General features: G+C 36.0%; 1 protein-coding gene across 1 annotated transcript; it reads right to left on the bottom strand.

The window, feature by feature from the left end:
• Nucleotides 1-1,467: 1,467 nt before the first annotated feature.
• Nucleotides 1,468-11,550, bottom strand: LOC110038827 (F-box/kelch-repeat protein At1g67480). The gene is made up of 4 exons (XM_020743739.1): nucleotides 11,385-11,550; nucleotides 10,151-10,220; nucleotides 9,138-10,038; nucleotides 1,468-2,475 (listed from the first exon to the last, which is right to left on the bottom strand). Exons 3-4 carry the CDS (start codon nucleotides 9,653-9,655, stop codon nucleotides 1,845-1,847), a joined length of 1,149 nt encoding a protein of 382 aa, XP_020599398.1. The 5' UTR covers nucleotides 9,656-10,038; nucleotides 10,151-10,220; nucleotides 11,385-11,550; the 3' UTR covers nucleotides 1,468-1,844.
• Nucleotides 11,551-11,930: the final 380 nt, after the last annotated feature.

The following is an 11,930-nucleotide window of genomic DNA, read 5'->3' as shown; positions in this document are numbered from 1 at the left end:
AAAATATATATATATATATATATATATTTTATTACAATTAATTTTAATGGCATTAAAGCCAACACCAATATCTTCAAACAACAAGAAGTTTTTCTTTCTCAGAGTTATTGGCATCATTGATATCAACAATATCAACCCAAAGGTCACGACTGCCTAAAAAAAGATAACACAATCAACACCTCTTCTAAAGGAAGGCTAAAATCTCATCCTTAAATTTGATATTTATAAAATTTAATTGCGTTGTGATCAAGTTGAATTGATTTATGTGATTGATGATTAAAGCTTCCTCTAACATGTTGAGATTGAAAAAATTTGCGAATCATTTGTTCAATACTAATTGTGTAATGAGAGCAAGGGATACGTGAATGACATGTAAAGCTTGTTTGCCCGCAACATCCACTTCTTGATCAACATAATGACGATAGATGAATTTATTTCTTAGTGCACATAATCGTCTATCTGCTCAATTTAAAACCCAAAGTAACAATTATCTCGCCACTTTTGATCTATTTGTCTTCCAAGTTTAGATTCAAAAGTTTTTTACACTAAAGCCTTTGATATGAGTGAATTAAATTGTGGTTACCATTATAGAGAATTAAATACAAATGAGTCGTTTGGTGCTTGTATAATACACTTTCATGAAGCAAGGTGGCCGCTTGATTGTAAATAAAAGAAATTAAATTGATCAAATCAGATTTTAATCCATAATCTTAAGGGCTAGCACATTTTTTCTTATTACTTTTTTAAAATATATTTACTTAGTGCTTTTTTATTTTTATTTTTAAAAATAAATTTAACAAAATTTTAAAAAATATTGATCCCAAAATTGCCCCTAAACCTATGGCAATTAACGATAGTATTTCGAGCCGACCGGGTGTATGCTCAAAACCAGCTAAAAAAAAATAATCCAAAATTTTGGCTCATAGCTCGGCCCGTTTATTTCGATCCAAGTCAAAATTTGAATCAATTTTCAAACGATTTACAATCCTCGAGCTAAATTTACTAAATTCATAACCATAAATCGGTTTGAAGAAAATTTGATCCAAAATTTTGGCTCGTAGCTCGGCTCATTTATTTCGATCCGATCTCGATCCGAGCCAAAATTCGAATCAATCTTCGAGCTAAATTCACAACACTACCTAAGTCTATGGGCAAAGAAAAAAACATATACTTCAACAAGTTTGATGTTAACTAAACTCAATATTACGACATATCTAATTAATCCTCCCTACATGTCAGAGCTCATCACATTCATCATCACTCTTAAAAAATATTAATAATATCAAATTTCATATAAAAGAAGATGAAAACACATGAAACAAACATGACTCAACCATGATTGAAGACATCAGACGCCTGGGAGCCATAAAGCACATGAACAATGGAGGAAAAACTAAAATTTACATACATAATGCATACCTCCAAATTCTTATGTATTTACATATTTACCACCTACACATCAATTTTCATTCATACCACCCAAATCTTTCATATCACATCAAAAAGACCATTATTTTAACTTTAAAACAGTGAACACACCTATTTATGCATGGGTAAAGCGGCACATATGAAAATTTCAAGTTTAGATGTTAGACATGTAAATATATAAGAATTGTGTGATATGCATGCAAATTTTCCTTTATTCTTTATAGAAAAAGCAGAAAATGGTCATAAAAAATAAAGGAAACCAACGAGCATTGTGCAATACAGCATGTAACGCACACGAACACCAACAGCACATATGATGCGTACAGCATCAGCGGCAGTAGCTGGTTGGAATATAAGAGCAGTTGTTACACGAACATTACAGAACTAAAATATGATAAATAACAGCAACTAAAGTTCTAAGCTTTAATGGTTGCAGTGCAAAGACAAGGACCTGATAGCTTCAAGGAAGAAGTTCGCCACTCCGATCCCACAGGAGCAGCTGGATCATAAATCAGCGTCTGATACCCAGGATGGTCCTCCAGCGAAAACAGCAGCAGCTTTTCGTCCAGAATCCCAAACTGAAAATCAATCGTGGAGCTGCCAGTGAGTGGCACCGGAATCTTCCTCCAAGAGTTGTCCTCGGGATCGAAGATGGCGAGCATCCTCTGATTCTTCCACTCCAGGCAAAAGAGCTGCTTTCCCAGCACAGCATGAGCGACGACCATCACACATCCCCCATTTTTCATCTCGCACCAAGAGTGCCCCTTGGGGTTGTACACATCCACAAACCTCGGGTGGCCTATGGTGAAAGTCGATCGGCCACCCATAACGTAGAGCTTGCCCCCGAAGCTACAGGCGAAGCAACCATATCTGGGTCGCCGGAGGTTTTCGATCAGAGTCCATTCGTTCGTGTCGGGGTCGTAGACCTCGGCGATCGAGAGGCTCTCACCGTCGGATCCATAGCCGCCTACCGCGTAGATCATACCGTTGAGTTCTGTGCAGGCAAATTCGTAGCGAGCAACCTTCATATTTGCTAGCGTGCTCCACCTGGGATCATTTGTTGCAAGATGATCATAATCAGGTGAGAATTTAATGAGAGTTTGATTGGGAAAAGGAAGCGTTTTGACATTAAGGCAATGTCAGCATAGCTTAGAAGGAAACAAAATGTAGCATCTCCATCTGTGGAAGCAAATATTGCAATCTTTATAGTTTTTTACGGGCTCCACTGGCTGGAAAACTCGATAAAAAAAGTGCATATGAAAAATGAGTTCTAAGTTACAAATCATTTGGATTTGATACAGAATCAACCTGTAAAACAGATACATTTTGTCTCATTTTCTTCACTTTCCTCCAATCCAAATGGAATCAAAGTCTACACCAAGTACTTTGTTGCGCCGGAAAGAAATCTCATCTCACCATTCTACCCATTTTTTGCCAGTAACAAGCATATCTCAAATGGTTAAAACAATGACCATGAAAACAATGATTGTCTTCAACAAGTAGAAAAGTTAACTAGTTAAGGAAAATATAAACGTGATTAATTTGATAATTAATAGAATTACACGCAAGAATAAAGGTATCATTGTCCACATGTAATTAATTTTTTTGAGAGTTTTTTCTCTTGATGCTGACTCATATAAATGAGGTATGCCTCATCGATGAAAAAACTATCATGCATTTAAAATAAGCCTGAGTGTTTGTGTATATGATGTTTGAACTTTAGAAATGTGATGAAGACAAGAAAGCGGGAGAAAATGTTTAGAAAAAATGAATGCCTTCTATTTATCATTAGCTGGTTATTAGGCGCTTATTAGGTCATAAATTTTTTTAGGATTTTTAGAAAAAAAAGCTCTCTTTTTAAGAGTTAGGACATCAATAAAAAAAAGTAAGAAGATAAGAGCCTTGGCTCATTCCCTCTTCCTCTAATCTACCACCAGTCGTCTCCCCCCTCTACCCGAAGCTTTAAGCAAGCTATGATTGTTATGTTATGAAGTTTAAACACCCGCAACCGAAGAAGCCCACAACAGCTGCAGAAACTCACAACTGCAAAAATGCCTGCACATGGACTTTCCGTAGCTACTTTCAAGGAAATGGGCGTAGCTAGGCAGGTCGGAGTAACCACACCAAAATGGGCGTAACCACTTTGCCGAGGGTCGATTGACACGGTTTGTTCCCAAACAGGCTAAATTACTACGTTGATAAGAGGTGTGACCACATCGCCGAGCGGTTCCTCCTGTTAATTTCCTTAAACTTGCAATTTCAAGCGACGAAGGCATCGTTCTCGCACGTGGTTCTTTTGATGAAGTTCTCGTGAAGGAGAGAAGAATCGAAGAGGAGGATTTCAGCATGCATTTTCTTTTGTGAGATTGAGAGGAAGAATTTGGAGCAAATTCTTGTAAGTTCCATTCATTGTACAAAGGAGATGAGTGAGTTATTTGTACAATTCTTGTTTTTCATGGTGAAAATTTCTTGGTGGCGCGACTCAATGTCTCGGAATTTTTAATGTTAAATATTGGTGTATTTTTTCTAAAATTATTTTGTTGTGCTTTTGTTAGATTGATTTTGTTTCAGATTTCGTGAACATGTGTGATCGGTGTGGTTTTGATTTCTAATTGATCAAATTCCTAGTCGAAGTAAATAAAAGTTTTATCCCAGCTAGTGGTATCAGAATAGAATGTTTGATTCGTGTGGAAGCAATGACCAATAAAGCAAAGCATAAATTGGAGAAGTTCAACGAGACAAATTTAGCGTTTTGGAAGATGTAAGTGGAGGATTTGCTATATCAGAGAAATTATATTTGTCACTACAAGGTATCACTAAGAAGTCAGAATCTATGATTATGGAGGAATGAGAGGTGTTGGGTAGAGCAACCCAAGGTTTTATCCGTTTATCACTTTCTTAGTTTGTTGCGTTCAATTTAGTGAATGAGAAAATTAAGGTAAATCTCATTGAGACACTGATAAAAATGTATAAAAAATCATCTGCTTCAAATAAGATTTTTCTGATGTAAAGGTTAATCAATATAATGATGATGAAAGACAATTAAGTGACAGAACTTCTGAACATTTTCAACACTGTAACAAGCCAGTACGGATCAAATTTAATGATGAAGGCAAGACACTGTTAATACTGTCTTCATTATCAAACAACAAGCGTGGTCTGGTGTTGGCAGTAACACTTATGGGAATATAAAGTTGAACTTCGATGACATCGTGAGATTGGTGCTGAACGAAGTTCACAAAAAATCAACTAATAATGAATCTTCAGCTACTGTATTGAATGTGAAAAATAGAAAAAAATAACATGAATGCAGATAGATTTAAGTCTAGAAGAGAAAAATTTAGGTCAAGCAGAGGAAATTGCAAAGGAGAATACTGGAATAGTTGAAAGAAATAACATTTCAAGAAAGACTGAAAAACTCCAAAAGAAGCCGGAGATAAAGGACGGAAAAGTAATCTCCCTGCAATGCCTCCACAATTGAAATCCAATGCGACATTGGTATTATCCCTAGTCAATCTTGAATCTTGCATAGTAGATTCATATGTCTCTTTTCATGCATGCCCCAATAAAGACATATTATTAAATTACACTTAAGAGTGATCTAAAGAAGATTTATATAAGAGAAAACAAGGCCTGCAATATCGTAAGGAAAAGGTGATATGAATATTAAGTCACCAAATGAAATAGTCTGGAAGCTCACTAACATTAGACATATTCTAAGTCTGAAGAGAAATCTCGTATTTGTGAGCCAACTAGCAAAGTTATGGTTCATGACTACTTTCACAGGTGACTCATGGAAGGTGACTAGGAGGTGATGATGGTAGCTCGGGGCAATAATAAAAACACTCTTTATTTGATCAATGAAATGACGAATTTCATTGATATGGTTGAAACTAAGGTGAGCGCATGTTTGTGGCACTGTAGACTTGACCGTGTGAGCAAAAAAGGAATGAAGTTCCTACCTCTTAACAATAAACTTCAGGGTTTGAATTCAATTGATTTAGATTTCTATGAGGATTGTATAATCATAAGCATAAGAAAATATCTTTCTATAAAAGTGGCCCAGTGATGAAGTCAAAGAAACTGAAGTTAGTGTATATTGATGTATGGGATCCTACTCCAGAGCATTCCATTGGAGGTTCCCACTACTTTATCACTTTTATTTACAATCACACCAGAAAGGTATGAGTTTACTTCTTAAAATAAAAATATGATGTATTTGAAGTATTTAAGAAATGAAATGTTATGGTAAAAAATGAGACAAACTTGAAGCTAAAATGTCTCATATCAGATAAGGAGAATTTGTATCGTGATAAGAAGTTCAGAAATTTTCATGCAATAGAGATGACAAGCATGAGTTCACTATCTCAAAGATACTGCAACAGAATAGCGTGACTGAGCACATGAACAAAATAATGAAGCATGCTAGGAGCTTAAGACTGCATGTAGGCTTGCCAGAATAGTTTTGAGTTGAAATCTGATTAACCGTGGTCCATCAGTACCTTTGGAGAAAAGCTTACCTGAAGAAGTCTGGAGTGACAACGAGGTAAATCTATCTCAGTTAAAAGTATTTCGGCATTCTGCACATATATATGTTGATTCTGGGTCCAACAGTAAGCTTGAATCAACATCTGTTAAGTGCATCTTCATTGAATATGACTTAACTGAGTTTGGGTACAAGTTTTATGATTATCATAATTAGAAATTTATCAGAAGCAGAGAAGTTACATTCAATGAAAGAGAGATGTACAAGAACAAGGACAACTCAGGATAACCTGTCAGTTACTTCTGAAGTACGTTGAGAAAGGAAAAACAGGTGATTAGGAGGGTGGATAAAGAAGTGCTCAAAGAGCTGAAACACATGAAGTTCCTCAGTCATCTGCTATTGAAGTCAGAATGTTTTGCAAAGTGATACAACTAGTAAGCATGTATTCTCCTTCATTTATATTATTTATTGTTAATTGATAGTGGTGAATCAAAATGCTTTGAGTAGACCACTCAAGCTGAAGATTTAAGGAAGTAAAAGCTTGCCATTGATGATAAGATGCAATCATTGGAGTCAAATCAGACCTAGAATTTGATGATATTACAGGATAACAAAAGAGCACTACACAATAATTAGGTCCACAGGCTAAAAGAGAAGTCAGATGATAGCATACGCTACAAGACAAGACTTGTTATGAAGTGGTTCCAGCAGAAAGAAGTGGACTACACAGAAATTTTTTCTCCGGTGGTGAAGATAACAGTTAGAGTCGCGCTGAGTCTGGCACCAGAGAAAGATCTACACCTAGAACATATGAATGTAAAATTATTTTTCTTACATGGAGATCTAGAGGAGGATTTATACAGAGTGAAACCACAAGGTTACAAAGTTATGAGAAAAGAAAATTTGGTCTGCAAGTTGAAGAAGAGTCTCTATGACTTGAAGTGGGCCCTAAGATAGTAGTACAAGAGGTTTGACAGGTTCATGTCAGATAGTAGGTATATGAAGTGCCAAATAGACCACTATTGCTTCATCAAATACTTCAGTAATTATTATATCTTGCAATTTTTATATATGGACGACATGTTAATTGTAGGGGTACATATGAAAAATATCATAGACTTAAAAGTAGTAACTATAATGTGTTTTTGAGATGGTACAAACTAGAAAAAAATTCTAGGATGAGAATTAGCAGGGATAAGAGTGCAAAAACACTGAAGTTGTCTCGGTCAGAGTATGTTGAGAAAATCCTACATAGGTTCAACGCGAGTGAGGCAAAGCTAGTTTGCACCCCCTTAGGCAACCACTTCAAGCTATTTAAAGAGTCATCACCTAAGTTTGAAGCAGAGCAAACATAAATGAGAGCTCTGTATGCTTTAAGCAGTTGAAAGTCTAATGTTTGTTATAATTTGCATGAGACCATATATTGCATTGGCAGTGGGAGTGATCAGTATTTACATGAGAAATCCAAACAGACATCATTTTGAGGTGGTGAAATAGATTCTCAGGTATTTAAGGGAAATAGCCAGTATGACACTCTGCTATGAAAGTGTAGGGATCAATCTATAAAGATTTATAGATTCAGATCTAACAACATATTTGGATGGTAGAAGTACAAAAGAAGATATCTTCACTTTGGTAAAAACAACGAGGAGTTGTTTAATACTGTAGAGGATATTACACTTTCAACTATGGAGGCCAAATACATTGCCATCACTGAGGCTAGCAAGGATTTAGCTACGGAGATTTATGACAGAATTAGGCAAGGAAAAGAGGATTGGAAAGCTTCATAGTGATACAATGAGTGCAATTATCTTACTAAAAACACTACTTTTCATGTCATAACAAAGTATATAAAGCCGAAGTATCACTTCATACGCTCTCTCCTAGAAGATGGGCATCTGTTCTTGGAGAAAATAGACACAACTCAAAATCTTGAGGATATGTTGATTAATGTGGTGGCTATTGAGAAACTAGAGTTATGTTTGACTTCAGTTAGACTCCGTGAAGGTAGAGACTGGGAGTGAGCCACACTACAGTACATGACTATAAAGATGAAACAGATGGAGATGCAGATCTAGAGGATAGGTGTTGGGTGCTATCAATCTCCAAGTGAGAGATTGTTATGTTGTGGAGCCTGAAACACCCACAATCAAAGAAGCCCATAGTAGCCGCAAAAATGTCTGCACATGAACTTAACGTAGCCACACCAAAAATTGGCGTAGCTATGCCGGTCGACATAACCATGACGAAATGGATTGACCATGCCACCGAGGGTCAATCAACATAGTTTGATCCCGAGCGAGTAAGATCATTACGCCAATACACCGCGTGATCATGCTGCTAAGAGGTTCCTCCTATTAAGTTCCTTAAATTCATAATTTCAAGCGATGAAGGCATTGTTCTCGCGTGCAGTTCTTTTGACAAAGTTCTCGTGAAAGAGAAGAGTTGAGGAGGAGGATTTCAAAGTGCATTTTCTCCTGTGAGATGAAAAGAAAGGGTTCAGAACAAAGTCCTGTAAGTTCCATTCATTGCATAGAAAAGATCTGAGTGAGTTATCTGTACATTTCTGGTTCTTCATGATAGAAATTTTTTGGTGGTGTGACTCCGTGATTTTTTTTGCCGTTCTTGAGTTTTTACATGGTAAATCTTGGCGTGTTTTTTCTGAAATTTTTTTGTTGTGCTTCTGTTAGATTTATTTTGTTCCAGATTTCTCGAATCTGTACGATCATATTCCACGATGTGATTTTGATTTATAATTAATTGAAACCCTAATAGAAGTATATAAAAGTTCCATCCCAACAATGATTCCCTAGTTATTAATAAACTTTTGCTGCATTTCAGTGTTTTCTATGCATTTTACTACTTGGGTTCATTTAAAACAAAACATCCGTGGACCTCAAAACTTTTAAAATAATCAAAGCCAAAAATAGAGATAAAACAAACTTCACCGAGAGTCTAACAAAAAGAAAAGTAAGAAGCATAACCTATCAGAATCGTAAAAAAATCAATCACCTACCTAATTGGCTTGAAATATTTTTCATATTAGACATTCAATTATGAGTTGGTTAAATACTATCAGTATGGTCATAGGAAATCCTAAAAAACTTTCAAAATGTTACCGAGGGAAAGGATTTTAAGCTAAAGAAATCCATCAATTCAAAGATACAAAACCATTTAAAGCTTGAAAAAATCCATGAATGACGAAAACATATGAATGACAAACCTGTTCAACCGAGCATCATATTGATAGACATCGGCTGAAGCACTTTGAACTCCACCATCCACAGAAAATCCTCCAATAATCAACAGCTTTCCATCAAAAACAACTGTGCCAAAACCAGTTTTTACTGAACCTGGCATTGGTGGAAGCATCCAGGTTTTGCCTTCTAATGAGCTCATGACTTCCCAGTGGCTCCCTTTACCATCTAAATCAATAGTTAAGAAATAGAGCCACTCCTCAAGCATACCAGTTTCCTTCCTCACAGGAATAAAGTCCTTGCTTTGAATGAACATCCTCCATCTCCTACAAACAGCACCCATAACAGGGAGGTATTTTCGAGGAATGAGTGCAAGGCAGAACATTGCAACATCATCAGGTAAACCAGGTATTATTGAACAGAATGAGTCATGTGGTGAATGTTGGTTTAACCAGCTAGAAACTTTTGTGTTATGTTGAACAGCAGTAGAGAAACACAACTCAGATTCAGCCACCCGTTTCATAACACTAGCAAGGTCAGGCATCCTTAACTTAGCTTTCTAGGTAACTGAAATTACTTCAATGGATCCGTCCAAGTTAGTTTGCTCGCTTAACAACAGAATCTCCAACTGATGCTGACAAACAGCATCTAACAATATCAGATATTGAAGAGCAATAGTTCATGATGCTCTTTGTTTATATAGTGATTCATGATATGCATCATTAATAGGAATTTTAAGAGACAAAGGTATGAAAGATGCTTGAATATGTGAAGATTTCAATGAAGCCTCAGGTTTTTTCGCCGCTGTCTCAAATGCCATTCCAGAGCCGCTACTCTGAAAAATGTACAAATGAATTGACAGACAGTGTTTTGGAATTCGATTCAACTTGTTAGAATAGTTCAGCGGACCACACATTTCCCTGTGACCTGGGGTCAAATAAACACAAAAAAAGAGTTAATTTCAAGATAGATGTAATGTGCCTAGTTAAGTGGACACAAACATAAATCTTAGATAGAAAGAGAGATTGGAGATCATTACCACAAACAACCATGAAGTTAGGCAATATTTATCCACCAGTGGCTTCCATCTCCACACAATGCTGATAAAACTACAATGATTCATATACAACATTTTAATTTTAATATGGTGGGTTTCAGCTAGTTTAGGCAGTAAAGATCTTGAAAGAAATTGGAAAAATCCTACAATTGAATCCCTCCAATTGAAATATTTGTGCATTGGCCCCTCCAAAAAATAAACATGATACAAAGTAAGAGTTTGGGAAGGAAAAAAATGATCCTGCACTTCATCCTTGACAATCAAACTGTATCTCAAAAACTATTGAGTTCATGCTAATAGGAACAAAGGCAGTGTTAATGTTCCAGAAATTTCAGTGTAGTTGAGCAGCCTTTATTATGGACATTAGCCAACAGAAATTTCAAAAAGGGATGACATCAATGTTGTCACACCATTAGAAAACTTCATCATATCTGATTAAGTTCTAGTAATTCTCACAGGCATAAAGGTTCACAATCAACAGTTTAATAAACATAGTATCAGCACAGATAACGGATGAAAAAAAAAAGATAAAAATCTGAAACAGGCATACTAATATCAGTTTCATATAAGTAGTATTCTTCATTAGCAATTAATTGTTTGAATTTTTTACAACAAAATCCTAAGCAACCAAGTTACCAGAAGATTCAGAGCCCATGTTGCTCATCACAATGATAGACAAAATACATCAGCCCAATATTCTCGAAGACGTGCACAACAAGTTCCATAAAAGTGTGCATAATCATTTTCAATCTACTAGCTCAGAACTAGCACCTAGAAAAAGAACATTTAAGGAATGCCTTCAAAGCTCGAACAATCAAAGATCGGAGAAGTTAATATTCCAAAAAAGTAAAACCAGATAGATCTGAAGTTATAATGCATTAAACTGTTGAAGAATCAGAACACACAAACAACGAAAAAGAAAAAAAAACCCATACCGATATCAAAAATCAGGCATGCATACCACCTGCAAACGGAAAACCTCTACAGTACCGCTAAAAAATAAGCAAAATTTAGCTGAAACACGAACATCAAAGCAGAAGAAAGCGGCAGGCATTCAAATGGGAGGCAGTTCAAAAGGGAAGAAACCAAAAAAAAAAAAAAAAAAAAAAATCTGTAGTCAGAACAGGCGAGATCCGGCCAACCAATGAATCTTCCCACAACAACTCCGGATCACGAAGAATGAGCCATTTCTCTTCAAAATTAAATAAGAAAATACCTCAATGAAATTCTAAGAAGTTAGAGCTCCAATCAATTCAAGCGGAGACGTCGATGGGGAATAAGCGGAGAGGCAGAGAGGTGGCTTGGGAAACGAATTTAAAGGGAGGAGGAGAGCTTGTTGGGAAACAGGATAGCGATGCCACACCACGAGCTTGAAATGGTAATTGTACTGAGCAGTAAAATAAAAGTAATTAAAAATTAACAAATCTCTTTAACGCCGGCAGATAAAGCGAGTTTTTAGCGGATGAAGTTGGCTTAGGTCCTTAAGTTTGTTTTTACTCTTGAGGGCACTTCTCTTTTTTGTTACTAGAAGTTATGGGCCATTACCAACTTCTTTTATCCATTTTTCAAATTCTCGCTCAAATATCAAAGGTGATGATAAAATCCTAACCCGTATTTTTCATTTTTATCATATTCATAATAATTTGATCGTGGTTCGCATAAATGCATCATTTTCAAAAATCACCTATGTGATTGATTCATAAATAACAATGTTTCTTGTGTTTTGTATGTAATTATCCCTAAAAATTATTGAGCAACAACA

This window comes from Phalaenopsis equestris, unplaced genomic scaffold (assembly GCF_001263595.1).
Source record: "Phalaenopsis equestris unplaced genomic scaffold, ASM126359v1 Scaffold234078, whole genome shotgun sequence".
NCBI classification, from domain to species: domain Eukaryota; kingdom Viridiplantae; phylum Streptophyta; class Magnoliopsida; order Asparagales; family Orchidaceae; genus Phalaenopsis; species Phalaenopsis equestris.
This window is presented reverse-complemented; position numbering and strand designations above follow the sequence as displayed.

Excerpts from the sequence above, each read along its gene's own strand:
- LOC110038827 (XM_020743739.1), bottom strand. The coding sequence starts at position 9,655 with ATGCCTGACCTTGCTAGTGTTATGAAACGGGTGGCTGAATCTGAGTTG. Across the intron at positions 2,476-9,137 it reads TATGATGCTCGGTTGAACAG|GTGGAGCACGCTAGCAAATA; the intron begins GTTTGTCATTCA and ends AAATGATCCCAG.